This window comes from Chinchilla lanigera, unplaced genomic scaffold (genome assembly GCF_000276665.1).
Source record: "Chinchilla lanigera isolate Chin_1 unplaced genomic scaffold, ChiLan1.0 scaffold00065, whole genome shotgun sequence".
NCBI lineage: Eukaryota > Metazoa > Chordata > Mammalia > Rodentia > Chinchillidae > Chinchilla > Chinchilla lanigera.
The window spans coordinates 1388339-1410508 of record NW_004955466.1 but is presented as its reverse complement, the minus strand read 5'-3'; the positions used below and the strand labels follow the sequence as shown (position 1 = coordinate 1410508).

Below are 22170 nucleotides of genomic sequence, written 5' to 3'. Positions count from 1 at the left end.
CTAGTGATCAAACCAGGACCTCACGTGCTAGGGAAGCACTCTTCACTGAGCTACATCCTGAGCCCTTGCTGTTTACATTTTGAGACAGAGTTTCACTAAATCATCCAGCCTGGCCTCAAACTCATGATACAATCCTCTACCTCAGCCTCCCAAGCTACGATTCTAGGACTGTGCCACTATGCCTAGCTTTTCTTTTTAATTAGAAAAAAAATAGGTGTGTATTGCTGGCAGCACATTAAGTCAGCCTTCTAAAAGCAAGTGATTGGGCCAGGGATAGAGCTCAGCGGCACGGCCCCTGCCGAGCAAGCACAAGGTCCTGAGTTCGATTTCCAGTACCAAAAAAATAAAAGCAACTGGTTACAAAAGACTAAAAAAAAAAAAAAAAACAAGCAACTGGTTAATTTTATAAAAACGCTCATCTCCTTAACCCAGCTCCTGGGCATTATCCCGAAATGCAGGAAAATGTCCACATGAAAAGGACATTTAAAGGCATTATCTATGATAGCCAAAAGCTGGGAAATCCAAAAATGTACAACCGTGGGGAGACTGCTTGCTAGAGGACCTGAAGCACTGTATAAATAAAGCTGACAGGCCCAGCCCAGCCCCACCTGCCTGCACATTTCCTCCCTGAAGAGTCTCCAGTGGTGACGAACTATGGCACCTGTACCACACCAGCCCAGCACCCAAAGCAAACAGTTCTCAGTAAAGTCCTCAGAAAAACCTCTGAACTTAGAGCAAGCGGCCCCACAGACCATTAGCTCCACTACCTGTGCATCTTGGGTTAGGCGTCTAAAGCCAGCAGAGCCGAGTCTCAGGGACTCCAGCTCCCCAGAAACGCCTTCAGACAAGTAGGACGGAGCAGCATGCCTTGGCTTTCCCTGCAGCTGATCCAAGAACCAAGAATATAACAGAGGTTTCTGTGCGTTCCATGAAGTACTGACACCATCTCCCACTGCACAGTTCTCCTTAAATGGTCAAGACCTTAGCATTTGGTACTCACAAAAAACTGTCTCTCCCATGAAATGGTATACTTCCTCTTACTAGGAAATAAGCATGTTTATTTCCAATTTCCCTTTTTGTTTTGGCAGCCAGGAAACTTAGAACTAGGATCAGTGCTGACTTACAAAAGTCAACCACTTTAAATGATAGGCTAAGTGAAATAAACAAGGCACGGAAAGTCAAGTTCTGCATGATCTCACTCCTATGTGGGATCTACAGTTGAACTCACAGAAACAGTAAGGGGAGCAGTAGTTACTAAGGCCGAGGGGGTGGGAGAAATGGGAAGCTGTCAGCCACAGGATTCAACTGTTCTGTCATAAGATGAAGAAGTTCAGCCAGGAATGGTGGTGACGCATGCCTGCAATCCTGGCACTCAGGAAGGCCGAAGCAGGAGGATCCCAAGTACCTACCAGCCCAGCTGGGGCACCTTAGCAACTTAGTGAGATCCAGTCTCCATATTTAAAAAGTCCAACACAGCTCAAGTGCAAAGGCCCTGGGTTCAATCCCCATCACCAAAAAACAAAACCCCTTTTTTCATGCAGCCATTTCAAGTGCTTTTGGGGAAGGCACAGGAAAAGTACAAATGAATATACATTCATGAAGCAATCTCTATACTTAGATCTCACTTTCCCCAGAGAAGGAACATAAAGGCTGTGTAGCAATATAAGAAAAAAAAATGTTTCTGATTAAATGCCAAGCGAGCGGAGGCAAGTTAAGTTTATATGCACTATGATTACAGCTATAGAAATAACGCAGCCATAAAGGTAGAAACACAAACAGGCTTGTCCACACAGATGCTTAGATGAAAGGCTTTAGGACGCCCATCTCTGCCGCTGCCCCACCCACAAGGCAGCGCTCCTCTGGCCTTTCTGACCATCATGCAGGCTGCCATGAGACGGGAGGGAACAAGGTCCTTAGGGACTGCTCCTCCACCAGCACCCCCGCACCCCCACAACGCTATGCATTTCCTGGCGTCCTGGGGGAGGGGCCGTGCCCCGATGGGGGACAGGGCTCTGCAGGAGTAGCTGCGGCCATGACCCCTGACCGCTGGCCATGACCCCTGACCTCCAGACACCTAGGACTTTCATAAGCCAGCTGCTCCTCAGCCTTGCTGTGTCAGATCCAGTGCTGCACCCCCCTGGCAGTGTTCCTCACCCTACCTCCAGAACACGCGTACAGACATGGGGACACGGACATGCACACATGCACGTGCACACAGCCTGCACGCTCCCTCCAAAGCCTTCAGCTCCCCCGAATCACCCCCTCAGCTGTGGCTGATGCACAGTCCACACTGGCTGAGGCGCCTCCCCTCTGCGAGGGACACAGTTTGGGCAGGTGGGCTGAAGGCCTCTTCCACTCGCCATCCTGGTGTTACCAGAATGGGCAGCAGGGGCTGGGGATATAGCTCAATGGCATAAGCGCCTGCCTGGCAAGTGCAAGGCCGGAGTTCGATCCCTGGTACCACAAAAAAACCCAAAAAACAAAAAACAATTATTATGCAGAATGGGCAGCAGCCACCTTTACCGCCTGGTCTGCTCGCCAATGACAGCAGCCCCCTGCAGGGCAGGGCGGTACGGGTGGCCTGAGGACGGGGCAGGGGGATCTGACTGTTAGTTCACACTGGCATCTCTTCTGGGCCTGCTGCTGGGTTCCTGTTTGCCTCGGAGAGCACGCAGGGCTGGCAGGGCTGACTCATCACCTTGCAGGTAGAATGAGCTCACTGCCTTCCAGGGCATCCTTGGAAATGGAAACCCACGGCAGAGATGGTTCCCATGGCAACAGGCCAGCACCTCCTCCACAGGCTCCCTTGGCACATGCCCATGGTCACTTAACCACCCCCTCGGCCCTCCAGCCTCGGAACACAGCAAGGAGGGACCTCGGAGGGCAGGCAGCGCCAAGCCCCTCCGTGACACACCCACCCCAGCCTACCTAACTGCTCCCATCGGTCCTTCTTCCGAAGGCTCACTGTCAGAAATTCTATTCTGAGCCCTGTGGCTCGTCTCGAACGGCTTCCACTGAGGCTTCTTCTCCCGCGTGGGCTCCCCCTCCCAAAGGACAGCCTGTGGCCTCCTTGCAAAGCCCAGCTTCCTCCCAGTGCTCCTGACTCAGTTTCCACCTCCCCGACACAGGAGCTACTGGTCTACGACTCTCCTAACGTGTGCAGTGCAAGTCAGACAGCCGCACGCTCAGCACGTCTAGGACAAGCTTGCTGCCTGCTATGACACCAAAAATGGCCAGAGCTCGTCCCTAGGCTGACTCAGCGACCCCGAGGCTGCCACCCAGCTGCTCCGCCGCACTCCTCACACACATCTCCGGCTCGCAGCTCCCCATTTCCTGCCTTTGGCCGCACCCGCCAGGCCCGCTTCCCAGCACCCTCCGCCTGACTCACTTATATTTTCTGCACTTTTTTTTTTTTTTTTTTTGAGGTTCTAGGGATGCAGCCTGTCTTGGTTACTTTTTTCTCGCTGCTGGGACAAAATACCTGACGCCCAAAATTAAGGAAGGAAAGGTTTATTTCGCTTACAGTTTGTGGAAGTTTCAGTCCGTACTTGGCAGATTATAAGGCAGAGTGGCACATGGCAGAGGGCTACAGCTCAGGGCGGCAGAACACAGCTCAGCTGCAAGCACACACCAGGGCAGAAAGGGGGAGGAATGTCCTCAAGCACTCTTTTCCTCTCCCTTACATATCCACCCCAGGGCGGGTGTAGCTCTCACACTCACAATCATTCAACTCTAATAGCCTGCCCCATGGTCGCATGAGGCTTTGGAGGGGACACACAGACATAAACCATAACACAGCCAGAGGTCTCACTAGGCAAGTACTCTCCCATCAAGCCATACCATACCCCAGGCCACACCCCACACCCTCTGGATCTGGCTTCTAGTGCACTGTCACGTCTCCCAGGAGTCTTACCTGTCTCTTGCAGGCTGACCAGGGGTCCACCTTGGGGATCCCCTCACTAAAGAGACTGTGGCCCCTCTCTACATGACAGGGAACACACTACTTGTGGGTCCCTCATCTACTGGGCTGCTCAGAAGCAAGACACGCACCTGACTGTAAGGAACGAGGGCGTAACATGGTCCTAGCGACGTGCTGTTCAACGACCAGCCGTGAACACGACGGTCCCGCTGCCCAGCGACACCTAAGCCATCAAGCGCACCGTCTGATGTCCCCACAACACGGTCAGGCCCGACAACGAAGTTCTCTGAGCGCCTCCCTGTGTTAAAACCTGGGTGCCACAAACATGGGCATTTGCTTCACCACTCTCTGTAGCTTTTGTATGTTTGAGACTGAAAAGAAAAAAGAAAAAGGCAGGCCCAGGAGACACGGGACAAGGGAAGAAACCATGCTGCAGAACCTTCGGCCCAGTGTGCACCCCTGAGAATCTCAGGCCCAGCGGCACTCACCCACCTGCCGGCTTTCCTGCCACCCCAGCCGAGAGTTCACTACGACCCGGCCAGCAGTTTTTCAACCTTCAAGTGAGCACCTGCAGCGCACCTAGCGGGGCGCAGCACAAATTGTTATTTGTACAATAACAGCACCGTACCTCCACTTAACCTTGCTCACCTGAGAAGCTCCCAGCAGGCCATCCTAGCACACGGACCTTGAGGTCTCTAAAACCACCCCCGATAGTTAAAAATTACAGGTAGGTTATGCTGCTAACTGCTACATGGGAATTCACAACACTGTTCTCTTTATGGCTAAGTGTGAATTTTCAATAATAAATTTATAAAAATTCAGTCATGCATGCAAGTGACATCGCGTGGATGAAGAGTGAAACAAGAATCAACCTCCGGCATGAAATGATACCATTATTAAGCTCCAAATTACCTGCTGCCTTATCCCTCCTCAGGAATTAAACCCCTGGCATTTGTGACGTGAATGCCATAGTGACCTCCCCAAAGGAATGAGCCGTGAGTGGAGGGCCCCCAGCCCTACCTCTCCTGCACTTCAGGGAGTGGTGACCTTCTGAGCCCTGCCTACCCCACCTACCCATGCATGGGGCTCCCCCTCTTCCCTCCAGACAGTAAGTGACTGCAGGAAGCTGAGGGTGGGGGCCTCAGCACTGCCTCTGACCACACCGCACCTCAGGGGACCAGACAGGATCCTTCCTAGTTAAAGGTAACCTCCCCCCAGGGGCAGGACCCAAGTCTTTTTGTTCTATCCTGACAACTCTTCCATGAGCCCACCAGGTAGGGACCAGGTGCATGGCCACTTCGTCCTCAAGAGAATCATGGTCCTATTGACTGGAAACCCTTAGACTCAAACCCGAACTCTTGGCCGGGCGTGGTGGCGCATGCCTGTAATCCCAGCACTCAGGAGGCTGAAGCAGGAGGATCGTTGTGAGTTCAAGACCAGCCTGGGCTACAAAGTGAGCTCAAGGCCAGCCTGAACTGCATAGAAAGACCCTGTTTCAAAAAGACAAAAATAAATAAAAAAAAGAGAAAAATGAACTTACATTTTAAATAAATAAATAAATAAACCCCAGCTCTGCCACTTACTACTAACTGCAGGATTTAGGGAAGTTACTAAATCTGCGGCTCAAGTGCCCACTTCCCAGGGCCGTTGTGAAGATTATATAGGTTAGTACAGGGAAGGCACATGTCACACTGCTTAAACGTAAAAAGCCCCAACACATAGCATCGCAAGAGTTTGGAGACCTGCGCTCTGCTGATTTTGTCACTGTGAATGTCAAAGGACACATGTACAAACTTAGGTGGTGTGGCCCACTGCACACCTAGGCTGGAGGGTACGGCCCCCAGTCTACAACCCTGTACGTCATGTTTCAGTACTGAGTAGTACAGGCAACTGTAACACAATGGCAAGTATCTGTGCATCTAAATATAGAAAAGGTACAAAAAGAATACAAGGTTTCCCTGAAAATAAGACCTAACAGGAGGGAAGCCAGGTGTGGTGGCTCGTACCTGTAGTCTCAAGTTTGGGAGGCTGAACAAACAGGTCAGGGCCAGCCTGGGCTACACAGCGAGCTTGAGGCCCACTTGAACTATACATCAAGGGCTCTATTTTTTGTGGGGTTTTTTTTTTTGGTTTTGGTTTTTTTCCGGTACCAGGAATCGAACTCATGACCTTGCACTTGCCAGGCAGGTGCTGTGCCGCTGAGCTAAATCCCCAGCCCACCAAGGGCTCTATATAAAAAAAGAAAAAAAAATAGGGGCTGGGGATTTAGCTCAGCAGCAAAAGCGCCTGCCTGGCAAGCGCAAGGTCGTGAGTTTGGTTCCCAGTACCGGAAAAAAACTAAAAAAAAAAAGAAAAAAGAAAAGGACAATACAGTAGGTGTCGAGGACCTTTCAGTTATGACCTATGAGGCCACCACCATATACCCGCATAGTGAATTGCAGAATAATCTGCCAGGCTCCCTCAGCCTCTACACAGCTCCAGGTGACAATGAACACAGAAATTTTACTTGGCAAGAAGAAGTCACAGAGGCAAGGTCAGACTCAAGGGACAGACAGCCTTAGACTGGCTGCTGGCTGTCCTTCTCCTGCCGTCTCCACTTGCCTGAGCTTTGCTAAACAATGGCCCAGCCTCCAACCCAGCCACTGTAATAGGTCAGAGGTGCCCAAAAGCCTGGGAAATGCTCTCCCACTGGCATACAGGAAGACAGTATACAGGAAACACCACAGCCCCCGCAAGCAAGACGGGGCAACATGATCACAGCTGCTTCCGAGGGGCAAGGCCAGGGACACCTCCACACACCCAAGATCAGCTCAACTCTGACGCAGCCAGGACAGCGGGCCAGCTTGGGAAGAGCCACACTTGCCCAGAGGCAGGGCCCAGCAAAGCCCCACGGCCACCAGGGCCATTAAGAGCCATGAAGCAGGGGGCTGGGGATTTAGCTCAGCGGCACGGCACCTGCCTGGCAAGCGCAAGGTCGTGAGTTCAATTCCCGGTACCGGAAAACAAACCAACACAAAAAAAAGAGCCATGAAGCCACCTGAGCCATTTAGGTAGCAAGCAAATAATTCAGAACTTAATAAAGTGATTAGCACAGCACTGGGACTGCGCTCTCCAGGACAGAGAGGGCCGCTCCCTGGCTCCCCTGGAATGTGCAAGTCAGGAGAGAACCTGGGGCTCAGGGAGGGGGAGCTTGGCTCCATCTCCAACGCGGGGCTCCCCCGCTACCACAGGGCCCCCAGCTGGTGCTCACCACCATAGGCACAACCTGGCAGCCAGGAAAGTGGGTATCGATGTGGCCTGTGGCCAGGCGGCCCTGGAGTGAACAACCAGCTTCCCACAGAGAGCTGCGTGGCCTGGGGCAGACTGCTTCATCTCTCACTCGCTTTTGTAAAGCGGGAATGAAACAATCAAAATACCTTTTCTTCCCAGGGGCTACAACGATTCACTGACAGACAGGATGCAGGTTCCAGATTCACGCAGGACAAAGCTGGGCCCGAGCAGTGCGAGGGAGCTATTACCCCAAGACCACTGCCTCAGCCCCTGTTCCCCTCCTCAGCCGCAAACTCGGGAGTCAGGCGCGTTCAGAGCACAAAGTCCATTCCTCCTCCAGTGTCTGAAACTGACCAGCCCACTCCGGCCCGGACCCCTGGGGCTCTGTGTCTATCCGCAGTGCTCTGGAGCCCACCCGCAAGGATGAGGTCAGACCATGGTTTCCGTGCTGAGATTCCCAAGCACAGCCTCCTAAGGAATGAACTCGTAGCAGAGTCCCCCTGCATAAACCAGACTGTCACTCTGGATCTCAGTCTCTTCACCTAAGGGAAAAGGGTCAGATGGCAGTGCAGGTCCCTCTGGCTTGGGCATTCCATGATTTGATTTCTCCAAACCGCCGCAAGGGACTGTAGAGCTAGCGCTGGGCTCTGGAAGTAAACAAGTAAAAGACAAAGTGAGGCTGCTACTGACACCTGTGGCTTGGGAGAGTCCACAGGGCAGGCAGCTGTCCTCACGCCAGGCCTGTGGGCCAGCCAAGCCAACACAAAGGACTGCTCACAAACACTCCACCCTGCAGGGGACAGAGAGGTCCACCCACGCCAGGGCCACCCCACCCAGAGGGTACCTAGCACACTCAGGCTGGGGCGGAGCCAGGAACATCCACGAACCCCACCCAGGCCTCCCCTACTCTCCCTTCCCAGGCCATCTGGCCTTTCACTCCAGGCCACACCCTACCAGCAGGTATTCCAGGGACAAAAAGTGAACCAGGGCCCAAGTCACGGAGTGCTGGCTTCGCCCCTCAGGGGAAGCTTTCACATGGCCCCGCCCTGGCCACCCTAGAAGACACAGAAAGCTCCTTAAGATGAGAGAATATTTATCTTTGGGGCCAGGTTGAGAAGCCCAGAGGTCAATCCCAAGGTCACTTGAATTGGCTGTGTCTCACCAAAAGAGCAGAATACAGGACACCGGCTTGGCCTCAGACCCTAGAGAAGGTCTCCTACTAGCGATCTGAGCAAGGCCTTTAGAACACAGCTGCTGCCACCACCCCGCCACCAGCTCACCGCCATCCCGCGACCCAGCCTCCAAGCTTTATAGGGAGGTCTTCGGTGTGACTTGACCAACGGCACATGGGGCCACGGGCAGCACTAACGTAAGACCTGGGGACCCCTGAGACCCTGTTAACAAACACACGGCATTCTTCCTGTGTCCAGGGGACAGGACAGGTGTCTGCCAAGCAGCTCTCTGGACTAATAGTTCAAAATAGACCTCCTTCCCACACATAGGGCCCCCTGCAACAGCAGGGAAGAAGCGGGTGATTGAAGGCCCTGCTGGACCCTACACCTGCTAGTCCACACCCCCAGGGTATGATGGCTCAGGGCAGTGGGCTGCTGACCTCCACCACCCAGGAGAGGGCCCTGGTCCTCACCAGGGACTGGAGGAAGAAAAGAAGGCCGAGGCAGGCCCGCCTTTCACCTCCGCTAAGGTCTCTAAACCCCTACGACAGGACCAGGAACACCCTAAGATTTTTTGAAACAGGGCTCAGCCAAGTGCCAAAACTCCACCCTCCCTGGAGGCAGGGGCAGAGTGGGAAGGGACCTGCCACTATGACCGGCACCTCGGGAGGACTCTGAGGTGGGCAGCTGGCCACCAGGAAGACTGCAGCTGGACTGTCTGCCAGGGAGCTGGTGAGCCAGCGCTGGTTTCCCACCGCCCCGCGCCCGGACACCCAGGGAGAGTGTCCAGCAGCGTGAGAGGAGCTCCAGTGCTCAGCTCTGACACCATCCCAACCGTGAGCCTGGCTTCCCTGGGCCCTGGCCTCCTCCTGAACCCAAGGCACACCTGAATCCCCGGGCCAGGAGTCAACGCTGTGGCTGGTGCGGCCTGTGGTGACTCTGGATACCGTCACCCGGCCACACGGCGTCTGCCAAACGTCTCCTGCTGGCCGTCCACGCTCCTAGCCAGACGGCCCTCCTGTGCAACACTCAGGGAGCGGGGTGGGCTGGCCAGGGGTGCTCCTGAGCAGTCACACGGCCAGGGGCCGCGCGGAGACCCCACAAGCCCACTGTCCTTCAACCGAGGAGCCTCAAGTCAGCCTGTGCCGTGACATCCCCTGGGCACGCTCCAACTGTCATCAGCGGTGCCCTAGTGTGACGAGGGCTGAGAGGCGGCTGCCAGCGCATCTGTCCTGTCCGGCTCTGTCACCAGCCCCGCTTCTTACCCAGGCACTAACTGCACAAAGCAACAGCCAAGTGGTTGGGAGCCGGGAAGAGAAGGTGACAGCAGGAAACCAGGCAGGGACCCCACTAGCTGTCCCGAGGGCCTACAATGAAGCCGGCTGAGAGGCCCCCCCAGCACTCTACCCACAGCCTGAGCATTCTATTGGGAAGACAGCCTCTGCCTTGCAGACTACACCCAGCCCCCAAATGCCGCAAGATGCCACTGCAAGACCTAACTATCAATTCCTTTTGACACATTCCCAAATTCACCTCTCACGTGCCTCTCACGTGTCCCAGCACCCCCACGCCCCGTAGTTTTTTGTCATTACATATTTTGCTTCACCAAGAAGTAATAAAGTGGGGTGTGGTGGCACACGCTAAAATCCCAGCACTCGGGAGGCTGAGGCAGGAGGAGCGTTGTGAGTTCAAGACCAGCCTGGGCTACAAAGTGAGCTCAAGGCCAGCCTGAACTGCATAGCGAGACCCTGTCTCAAAAAGACAAAAAAAAAAAGTAATTAAAACAGGGCCAGGGATTTAACTCAGCAACACAGCGTCTGCCTTGCAAGCATGAGGTCCTGAGCTTGATTCTTCATGTCAAAAAAAAAAAAAAAAAAAAAGAAGTAATAAAACAGCCAGATATGGTGGCCCACACCTGTGATCCCAGCACTTGAGAGGCTGAGGCTGGAGGATCACTGTGAGTGCAAGGCCAGCCTGGGCTACATAGGGATTTCAAGGCCAGCCTAAGCTATATGCAAGATTCTGCCTCAAAAAAAAGTAACAAAAGAATCTGAACATAGTGGCACCCACCTGTTAACCCAGCACTTGGGAAGCTGAGGCAAGAGGATTATGAGTTCAAGGCCAGCCTGTCTAACAAAACGGTCACCCTGGGAGGAGAAACGGAAGTGCAAGGTAGTGTGGGTTCCTGAATACTGGATTCTCAAAGCCCCAGGAAGGGAGTGGAGCAGGCACTTGCAGGGCACAGGAGTCAGATGCCAAGAACAGCCTGGGAAGAAAGAAATCGAAGAGTTGGAACTGACATCCGCCCTTCCTCACCAAAGCCCAGCGAGCCTTTAAACTCCACTCGGGCGCGGGCAGCAGGCATTCGGCCAGAGAGCAGAGGTGCAAACCGGGTTCCAATCCCGCCTGGCCCTGCAGGGAGCTGTGGGCCGTGGCCCAGAGCGAAGACAGGGTTTCAAAACAGGCATAGCCGGCTAGCAACAGAGGCAGGAACAGCACAAACTAGGCCTGGGAAGAAAACAGGCGGCAACAGCGGCTAACGGCAGCGAGCAAAGGACATGGGGTGGGACAGCGTGGGGGTCTCAACGCCACACTGCACTGCTGCCCTCAAATAGAACTCTGCAGCTAGCATGGTCGCTGTGACCTAGCTTCAAAGTCAGGAAAAACTCCCTTCCGTGACCACTTGAGGCTTTCGGCCTCTCCAAGCCGCCTCAAATGCCTGCACCTCCCACTCGGGGCCGGCCCTATTCCCAAGCTAGAGATGCGGCCCGGGGCTGGGCCTTCGCACCCAGGAGCGGCTGTGCAGAGGGTCAGCAACGGGCCCCCGCCGGGCACCACCGTGCCCTCACTGCGCTGAGCAGCCCACCGCACCTCATAATTAAAAGAAAAAGAAATATTACATACAGTCACTTTCTAAATTTACTACTGCGTAACTTTAAAAAAGAAAGAAGGCTGGGACACAGCTGAACAGGAGGCCTAGCATGCACAAGGCCCTGGGTTTCGGCCCCAGCACCGCAAAACAAAACAAAACAAAAACACGTCTTTTATCTGGGCCTCAGTATAGAACACGTCCCGATTTCCAAAAAGAGGCCTCAGGTCTTCATGGCATGCAGAGGTTCGTCCCAGCAGTCCTGGCCACCAATAACCCGGATGAAGGAGAGGAAACCAAGGGTCTGGCCCCACTTCCCCGCCTCTAGGAAAACACATTCATGAGCTGCCTCTCACGTGTCCCAGCACCCCCACGCCCCGAGCTGAGTCTGGAAAAGCACTCTGGGTTCCTGGAAAGAAAGGCCCTCCCAAAATATCGGGAACTCGACTGGCAAGTGCTGCGACCGTTATCTGGAGGATGTCTGCGGTGTCTGAGGGAGCCACTCCTCTGCCAAAGCCAAGGCCTGGGCCAAAAACAACAGGGGGGCTGCTGGGAGCTCCCGTGCCTGTCCTCAGGATGAGCGGATAGGTAAGGACCCTACGTCCTGGTGCTGGGACTTGACTGAGATGGGTTAAAAACTCCACGTCTCGGGGCTGGGGATATAGCTCAGTGGCATAAGTGCCTGCCTGGCAAGCGCAAGGTTGTGAGTTCGATCCCTGGTACCACAAAAAAAAAAAAAAAAAAAAAAACACTCCACATCTCTATCTGCCCCCAAACCGTCACCGGTGGGCGACACTGCCATGGCTGAACTTGAGGAGAACAAACAGGGCCTGCTTCTCAAAATCCTTCCCACCGCCTGCAAGGCTCTGCTCCGGGCCTCTCCAGAAGGCCAAGGTCGATCCGGCAGACCCGCCGGAAAGAGCTCACCTCGGAGCTCCCTCCCCTCGTGTCATTTCACCTGCCGAGGATTTGAAAACAGAGCTCAACACCACACCATCTTGCTCCCACTCGTTATAATCAGTTTTGCAGATGGCTTTTAAAAAGTAAATCTTCAGGCCCATAAAAGTACTCCTCCACAGGCCCGGCCTGGCTTCCAATCACAGTCCCGTGACCTGTGACTGCCCCAACAGCCCACGGGTCCAACCACCAAGAAAGGGGAACAATGAGGTAACACAGAGGGGCCCCTTCCCCAACCAACTGCTTTCCTGTCCTGAGGTGACCCATTTGGGGCCTCTGATTTGCCCAAGGCCAAAGCTGGGGGTCTGGAAATGCCACTGTCCTGCCTGCTGCCATCCCCCAGCTCAGCTCAGAAACTCCCAGCCCCGCAATGCCAACCTAAGCCCCCAAATTTCACACCCCATTTTCTCAACGGTCCCAAGACACAGACAGGAGCCTCAAGCTTCACAAGGGTCACATGCATGGGATTTACAAATCAAAATAAACATGAGCTGGCTGCCTGGTTCAAAGCCTGTTTGGTTTCCCCGGTGACCACAAAGGAAGACTTGCCAACCAGGAGGCAGCAGGTGAGGCAGCAGAGACGGGCGGGGACTGCTCAATCGTCTAGCAGGGGCACCGGGACAGAGGGTGGGGAGACGCCCAGTCCAGGGGACCAGAATCTTCCTGACAGTTACTAGGACTGAAAAATGCAAAGAAATACAACAGCATCCTTCAGTATCTATTCAACCAGGACAAGTAACTTCAGAAAGGCCCACACCCAGGGGTACATGCCTGTAATGCCATCTACTCAGGAGGCTGAAGCAGGAGAATGGTCCTCCTGGATAACTCAGCCAGCCTGGGTAACTCAGCAAGATCCTGTCTCAAAAAAAAATTTTTTTTTGAAAGCCTGGGAGTGTAACTCAGTGGTAGAACATCTACCTAGCACGTGGAAGATCCTGGGTTCAATCTCTAGTACCCCACCCCTCCAAAAAAAAGAAATTTATGCTCACTCTATTTAGCCTCAGGACCCACTAGCCAAGATCTGAATTCAGAATGAAGCCTACCCTATTCAGGTTGCAGCAGAGATCCTGGTAAAGTTACTCAATTTTTCTGGGCCTTACTTTTCCTGTCTCTAAAATGGGGATATAGCTGGACATGGTGGTGCACACCTATAATCCCAGTACTCAGAAGGCTGAGATAAGATGATCACAGCACGTTCAAGGCCAGCCTGAACGACAAAGCAACACCTTGTCTCAAAAAATAAAATAATAAAATAAAATAGGGAAATAGCTGGGTATGATGGTACCCCATACCTATAACCCCAGCACTAGGGAGGCTGAGGCAGGATTGTCAAATTTGAGGCCAACCTAGGTTACATAGTAAGTTCAAGGCCACACTAAAATACATAGCAAAACCATGTCTCAAAAAACAAAAAATAAGCTGGGCATGGTGGCACACGCCTGTAATCCCAGCACCTGGGAGGCTGAGGCAGGAGGATCATTGGGAGTTCAAGACCTGCCTGGGCTATAAAGTGAGCTCACGGCCAGCCTGAACTACATAGCGAGACCCTGTCTCAAAAAGACCAAAAAATAAATAAATAAAATAAAATAAAATAGGGATAAGACCTCCCAAGTCTGCTCATCATGATTAACGGAGAGATTATCACATCGTGATTAATGTGGAAGCACAAATGTTAAAAATCATGAATCATACAATGAGTCCTTGATTACACACCATCTTGAATTGCTCTGATTTCACTTATATTTAAAACTTGTCTCTCAATTAAAACATAAACTCCTTCAAAGCAAACTCCTTCCAAGCTAGTGTGTCTGCTCTTGGTTAAAAGCAGAGTTCTGCCTGTAATTTCAGCCACTTAGAAGACTGAGGCAGGAGGATCACAAGTCCAAGGCCAGCCTGGGCAACACAGCAAGAGACTCTGTCTCTAAAAAACACGAATTCTGAGGTTCTGAGGTCAACCTGCCTGGCTTTGTTCCTAATCCGGCTTAATTAGCTGGTCATGTTAGGGCAAGTTACTTAACTTCCCTGTTGGTAACAAGAAAACTAACAGTACCTCCTTCTCCCCAAAGAACCGCTGCACAGACAGGTAATGCAAGTCATTCACCTTTCCATCGGTGTTACCTCTCAGCCTTTTTACTTGCTTGGGACAAGAGGGCATTGTTAATCAATCCTGGCTGGCCGATCTAAAGCAGACAACTCCGGCCCAGCCTTCCTCTTGCATCTTCTCCTCCCCGCTCAGCATCTGGGGCTGGTAAACCACTCCCAACCAAACGGACAGTTCCCCTTAAGGCCTCCCTTCCCCTGCGAGGCCGCGAGCTTGCTCCTCTATCTCCCCGCTCCTGATCTTCCTCTAGGAAGAGGGATCATCCCACATCCCCTAGCAGGCTGCGGTGAATGCTAAACAATCCCACTGGCAGAACACGGCCGACACAGTCCCCACGCAAGGACGGCTCCTCTCCTTTCTCCACCCCCAATTCTGTGGGGGTCCAGGTCTGGAGAGGACCCTGCCCCCTTGCAGGCAGAGCCCAGCCTCAAAAGTGGTCCACGGTAGCCAAGGACCAAGCAGGCAGTTTCCAGGGGAACAGCACCCTCCCGTGTCTCCACCCTCGCTGCCTTTCATTCTCCTCCGGGCTCTGTAGTGGGCTAAGTCACCTCTCCCATCATTGCTAAGCAACCTCTGGAGAGCAGCAGTTGCCCCAGCCCTCCCTGCCCCACACCTCCAACCCAGAGGGAAGCTGCCCCAGCTTGTGAGCCCTGGGGTCCAGCGGGGTTCATAGCCTCAGGTCCCCAGCCCTCTCCCCAAGGCCTGGGACTCCGGTAACAGGGGAAGGCCTCCCCCACCACCCGACCTGCGTGGCTTGTTTGCTCATCTATCATTTATTCTCAGGCAGCTTCCACAAACTGGGCCACATCAGATACCGTGGTTTTCTGGGCTGGGGATTTAGCTCAGCGGCAAAAGCGCTTGCCTGGCAAGTGCAAGGTCGTGAGTTCAGTTCCCGGTACCGGAGAAAAACCAAAAAAAAAAAAAAAAAAAACAGATACCGTGGTTTTTATGAACACTGCCCTTCCTGATGACCCCAGACCGCTGGCCCTAGAATCTGTGAGCAGGAGCGCCACAGGGGTACACACCAAGGAGGGCAGGGGACAGGGTGGCAGATGCCATGAGAACTCCTGCGAATGTTCACCTCTGGAAGGCGGGATGACAGGTAACTGTCATTATCCACTTTCTGTCAGTCTTTCCCAAATTGAGACATAATTCTCACGCCATCAGTGTCACCACTTTGAAGGGCTCCATCCAGTGATTTTGAATATATTCACGAGGTGGTGCGGCCACCACGGCTAATTCCAGAACATCTCCCTCCCTGGAGTTTGTCCCCATTTACTCGACTTCGGTTAAACGTTCCCACACGCACCAGCATTTGTTTACAAACAACAAAGCAGTTTCGAGGAGTTCGAATGCCAGCTCGGTCCCCACGCACCACCTGCGGCTCAGGACCCCGGAAGTGCCGCGCGCACTGCCACGCCAGCTCCCACCTGCAGAGCAGGGCGGCAGCTGCGCCCACCTGCCCTCAGGAGGTGAGACCACACACAGGCCCGACGGACAGCTGCTGACACTCAGCCTGTCAGCCACTATCACCACGAGGAGGAAAAGAATTCTCTTGTAACTTCAAGAGAACTTTGTTCCTGCCCATCTCAGGTCTGTGGAGATGACCTTGGCCCTACTGCTGGGGACAGCCAGTTTTCACTCATTCACCTGGGAGGGGACTGGGTCCGGGGGAGCCCTGGCCACTCCAGCCCAGCCCCTGCACAGCTGCTTTGGGGCGCCCGAATGGAGCACACGGGAAAGGCAAACGGGGCCATGAACATTGCTTTGGGGCCCGCATGTCACCAGCCTGGACACACGGTGGCCCCTCACCCACCACCCCAGGCTGAAGTGCCGGCTCCAGGCCCGTGGTGGCCCACGGTGGCCACAGTGCCTGTTTTTGGCCATTCCTCTGGTCATTACTGGCACAGCTGAGTGTGGTCCTGGGTCTCTCTGGTCCCCTCTTCACCTAAAATGTGACTTCCCTGACCCCACACAGAGAGCAGCACGTCTGACACCTACAGGGCCTCAGTTAACACTCAATGACTGACTATTTCAAGGCTAGGCTCTTTTCCAAAGGACCACCACAACCAGCTCATAGCTCAGGCTCAGGCTGCCCCAGGCACAGGCTGTCCCAGGCAGAGGCTGCTGGCTCCAGACCCACAGGAGGCACCAAGGCTTGTGTGAAAGTCCTCCAGCCAGATTCAAGGCCAGGTGCCCAGCCAGGTGCCCAGCCCCAGGCCTTCCTGGAGAAAATGGAAGGGGAGCTGCTGGAAGTGCTGCCCCAAGAAGTCAGCCTCCAGCAAACCAGCTTCCTCCTTCGCTCTTGAGAAGGAGAGGGACCCTGCACCCTGAAGGAGCCTCTTACTCCTGCAATCCCAACCCCAGCGTCCAATGACACAGGCAGCCCTGGAGGTCCCACAGTCCCTCCACCCTGGAAAATCTCGGTCACAGGGCACTCTGGGGCTTCCCACACCTGCCTGGTCCAGAACCAGCAGCCTCTGCCTCCCAGGCCTTCTGTCCCAGCCCCAACCCTCCCTCCTTCTCCTCCAGGCTCTGTCAATCACCAGTCAATCAGTGAGGCACCTGCGCTCAGCACGCCCAGGGGAGCAGGGTTTGGAGAGGAAGGAGCTGCAGCAGGTAAGGCAAGGCTAAGGCTGGGAAGCTCTGGCCAGTGAAGGCCTCTGGTATTGAACGGTGGGGCCTGAGGGACTCTTCCAGGCTAAAAGGCTTTTAGAGGCCATCCATACTGCGTGGTTATTTTCCCTGTACGGTAACAAGCTGATGAGGTTTTTACAGCACTGTTAACATCCATCCCTTCATCCTGGATATCCAGAAGTCAGGAAAAGACAGACAGGAGAGTCTGTATCATATCCCTGGTTAGGAGTCTGAGAAGACTGGTTTGGTGACTTAGAATGAAGGAAGGCTGAAGAGCTCGGGGTCAGAGGACAAAGACAATGCAATTCCCATACACCTACACCTCTAGCAACCCTGGCTCCTCCGAGGATGGATCTATGCAAAGCAGCAGTTAACATTTATGAGCATTCGGGGCTGGGGATTTAGCTCAGCGGCAAAAGCGCTTGCCTGGCAAGCGCAAGGTCGTGAGTTCGGTTCCCGGTACCGGAGAAAAACCAAAAAAAACAAAAAAAAAAACATTTATGAGCATTCACTACATGCGAGGTGCTATGCTGAACCCCCTACTTACACTATTTAAATCTCCGGGCAACCATGTGAGGAAGGTGCTACTACTGCATTTCCCCAAGGGTATCAGCAGGCCCAAGATGGCAGAGTTAGTCCATGGAGGAACCAAGATTTGGACATCCCCCGCTCCCCTGCATGCCCAGGGTGCTCAGAGCACACTTATCTGCAGAGGTTGCAACCAGGGTACAGCCCCAGGATAGAGTAGTTTACCTGGAACAAAAAACATTTCACCTCTATCCCCAACCCCCAGCACAGACAGGGTTGGCAGGTATGCACGATGCCACTTATCCAATTTTTTAGTGCTATTTCCTAACCAAACCACCTAAAACAGCACTGCCCTTATGCTGGGCACCAGGAATTCAGGAAAACAGGACAGGCTGAGTCCCTGGCCCCAAGGATACTGCATGGGCTGGGCAGGCTGAAATGCACAGCAGAAAGGGGCGTGAGATGGGAGAGCCAGTTCTTTCCTCTTCCAGCTTCATCCTCCTCAAGTACCACCCTGGTTTTGGAGCCCTGTCCATTCCCAGGTAAACCCAGCCGCGTAGGGCCTCTGCTCTTTGCAGTCCCCCACCTGGAGCAGTGTCTTGGTTAGCTTCTGTGAGGGCCCTGCTGTCCAGAAACACACAAACGAGGTGGCCTATCTCCTGTGGCCTGGCCTGGTGTGGGTGCAGACGCAGGCTCTGGGCCTTATCCACTGCCACCTTCACTCACCCGCCAAGGCTAGCGCTCTGTTTCAACATCCATTTACTCAACAAATATTGATTAAGCCTCTCCACATAAAAAAAGGGCCCAGGGCCAGCACCTGTGGGAATACACGTTCTACCAGAAGCTCCAGGCCTTTAGACGGAAGGGGAGGACATATTTAATAGCAGAAGCTGCCGTTTTACCCATCATCTGTCAACCCACATCAGGTCTTACAAATAAAGTACTTGTAACATTTTATGAACAATTTATAATTTATTTTTGTCTTTTTTTTTTTTTTTTTGGTACCAGGGATTGAACTCAGGACCCCGTACTTGCCAGGCTTGTGCCACTGAGCTACATCCCCGGCTAAAAGGAACATGTCCAAGGTCATGAGCTTCCAAGTGTAGAGCCAGGATACTACTCCACATCAATGTTGTCTCCAGCCTGCCTGACACCTGCACATGTGTGCAAACACACACACACACACAAGAGTGGGGTGAGGCTCACGGGAGGTCAAATGAGCTAGGAAGGAGCCAGGGCCATCCTGAAAGCAGCTGTCCCTAGGAAAGGCGGCTTCAGAGCCGCCTGGAAGGTTCAGAAGACCGAAAGCCAGACCAGCACAGGCCCCTCCTCTACTCCACCTGCTCTGCCACTAACTGCACTCTGCACCTGGAGGCAAGAGGCCCAGCCTGAAGAGCTCCACACCGAAGCTTTCTTTGGAAAGGGACAAGCCACGGCCAACTCCGTTCACTCCTTGAGACATTGCTACCTTTCTTCCGCCAAGGACACGTTTCTGAACGCATCATTTCACTGGAACCCAGAAGAGCACTGGGGAGCCGGCAGGGCAGGAATGCAGTCCGCTTCCAGGTAAGGAAAAGTAACGGAAGCACCCTGAGGACAGGCACCCAGTTGGTCGAGCTCACACAGTGGCTCAGGGACCTCAGGGAACGGTGCCTGGCTCATGCCCGGCTCACGGCAGGGGCTCACAAAGCATCTGTGGAATGATCTCATTTCAAAATGCTCACGGAAATAAATGACTTGCCTAGAGTCTCACAAATACTCAAGGTTGGGGCTGGGGATTTAGCTCAGTGGCAAAAAGCGCCTGCCTGGCAAGCGCAAGGTCATGAGCGCAGTTCCCAGTACCGGAGAAAAACCAAAAAAAAAAAACAAAAACAAATACTCAAGGTTGCGACCGGGCTAAAAACAGGTCCTTCTGCCTCCCACCCAGTGAGCCGGGGACCCCACTGTCCTGCTCCCGCCCCTCCCGGCTCTCCCCAGCCTCCCTCAGAAAGGGCTGGCCTCTCTCCACCCCGGGGCTCCGGTCCCCTACAACTCTTTCCCCTCCCACAAGTTGGGAGCGTGGGAAAAGCTCCAAGCTGCTGCAAATCTTATATAATACCATGTCCGCACACCTCTATCACCCTGCTAAGAACCCGGCGGGGCAGAAACTCTTCAGATGTGGAAACTGAGGACCACAGAAAGAAACAGAGAACTAACTAATGGCAGGCGGAATAAAAGCCTTGGATCAAGCCAAACACAGAGGGCCTTCTTCCTGTCTCCTGAGGTCAATCCTACCAGAGCAGGTGTGGGCTCCCCTGGCCCTAAGATCCTCTGGCCCGGGATGCCAGGGCAACTTTTCTGGCCAACGAGGGACAAAAGAAATGAAGCTGCCTGTCCCCAGCATCGCTGTGTGGCAGCCCCACCGTGCCCTCAGGGCTGGTTACTTCCCCTCTCTGGCCCTCACTTCCGCACCCTCACGTGTGCCCGGCTCATACAGCTGTTAGGAGTAGCAACCAGGACACTGTAGGTGACATGACTGGCAGGGTGCCTGGCAGGGTGCTTGGCACGCATCAGCCAATGCCAGCTCTCGACACTTGCGTCTCCCCCAGATGGCCACATTTCCAAGATGACCTGTTCCCAGCACCTCGGAGTTCCCAGAATCCGCATTCTCCTTCCCAAATGCATTTCATCTGTTCACTCTTACATGCGATAACACTGAACACTCATGTGTAGACCCAGGGTCTGTCTGTCCCCGAGGAACTGAGTCTCACAGCCATTCAAGGGCCTGGTTTTCCAGTCCCAGTCCAGCAGGGACTGCTCCCAGGCAGGAGCTCCCCATGGAAGATCACAAGACCTCCACCAGCCTACTCCCGTTCCCTGTCCAGACTTTAAATGTATTCCCAAAAAGGCTTCACCTTGAAATTAAAAAATAAGAGTCCCCGCCTTGTCTCCCATGGCAATCTTCAAACTGCCCACTCAAATTTCGCTCCACCAACAGCCCAATGGTCCTAGGAAACACGCTGAATGAGTGGGGGGCTGTCCGCAGCCCCGCAAGAGACCAACAGGAAGAGGGTGGGTATTTATTTAAGCAACTGCTCCAAAGAGGTCAAAGAACCTTCCCCTGCACTGTCGCTGTATAGGGCCGGGCCGGCGCAGGGACCCAGGTCGTCGCCACTGTGAGGAATCCCATTGTTTTAAATTACCTCTGCTTGTCTGATGAAGTGAGTAAAAAGGGCACCGTTTCAGGGCTTAGGATTCCTGAGTGAGCTAATACAGGATGCCTTTGGCTGAGGAAAAAAAAAAAAACTTCAGTCGGCTCTCTAAACTCCCCCCCTTTTAAGTTTAAAAAAGGGAGTGAATGTTACCATTTTTGGACATGAGCACTCTCCCTCAAGCCCAGCCCTAACCGCACCATCCAGAGGGACGAGCCATCCTGTCCCCCCACTCCCAGATCAGCGGGAGGGGGAGCCCGAGGCGGGGAGGGACCGGATGGGAGCCGGCAGCCGGGGCGGGGGCCAGGGTACGTGGCCGCCCGGGGCGAGGGCTCACCGCGCAGGCAGGAAGAAGGGCAGCGTTGGGGGCGCCCCCGCCCAGCACGCGCGCTTTCTGACCTCTTCCTGCCACTGGCCGCTAGCCGGGTCCCCTCACCAGCCCCTCGGCCCGGCCCGGGAGGCGGAGCGAGCAGCCCGCACGCGGGAGCCCGGGACGCGAGGGCGGGCAGAGACCCACGCGGACCCCGAAGACCCCCGGGGCCCGTCGCTGCCCACATCGGCGCGTGCCCAGGAAACGGGCGGGAGGCAGCGCGGCGGGACGCACACGCGAAGCCTTCGCCACCCGCCCGAGTGAAGCCACGAAACGGTTCGCCGGCCCGACCCCGCCCCCACACGGCCCGCCGGGGAGCCCGCGGACGCCCCCCGGCTTCTCCGCGCTCCTCGCGGGCCCACCTCCAAACAGACCCCGAGACGGCCGCCAAGCCCTCCAGCGCCCGCCTTCGGGCTGGGGTCGCGGGGCACGGCCCCGGGCGCCGGGCCCCGCAGGTACCGAGGCGGGGCGGCCCAGGAAGCGCGCTGCCACCGCACGCCATATGGAGGCGGCCGGGAGGCGGGCAAGGGAAGGACGGGAAAATCGATCCCCAGCCGGCAGCCCGGGCCGGGGTCTCTGCCCAGCCTCCGCAGCTCCGCCCCCGCGCCCTGCCCACTCGAGGATGCTCGCGGCAGCCGCGGTGGCCTGGATCGTGGGCTCCGAGGCGACCTGCCCGCCCGCCGCGCCGCCTCCCCGCGCTCCAGGTCGCCGTTCGCGGGCACCGGACTGGGGTGCTCCCCCTTCAGCCCTGTAACCCAACACCCCACCTCACCGCGTCCCCGCCCCCGCCCGAGCGCGCCCGGAACCCACTCGGAACCGGAGCCCGAGCGAGGCGGGAGCGGGTCCGGGCTGGGGGCTGCGGCGGGCGGGGGCGGCTGCTCACCTTCCTCTGCTGCTTCTCCCAGGCGGGGTCCAGGAGTAGGTCCCGGTCCCAGTCCTCCTCCGGCTGCATGTAGTCGTTCGTCTGCTGGGAATCATAATGGTCCATGATGGAGCGCGCGTGCTAGGGGCTGGGTTGCTTCCTCCACCTTCTCTCCGGGCGACGGCGGCGGCTGCCTCGGCTTGGGGAGGAGGGAGTCGGCCGGGCTGGGCCGGGCTGGGCCGGGCTGAGCTGGCAGGGCTGGCGGGGCCGGGCAGCTCCCGTGCGCCTGGTTCC

General features: G+C 55.0%; 1 protein-coding gene across 3 annotated transcripts in view; it reads right to left on the bottom strand.

The window, feature by feature from the left end:
- Actn1 (actinin, alpha 1) overlaps positions 1-22002 on the bottom strand; it is a 92484-nt gene extending 70482 nt beyond the window's left edge. For all 3 annotated transcript variants that reach the window (XM_005399045.2, XM_005399047.2, XM_005399048.2), the window contains exon 1: positions 21898-22002. In XM_005399045.2, the coding sequence (XP_005399102.1) occupies positions 21898-22002 (105 nt within the window). The remainder of the gene's footprint in view (positions 1-21897) is intronic.
- Between the last annotated feature and the right edge of the window lie 168 nt (positions 22003-22170).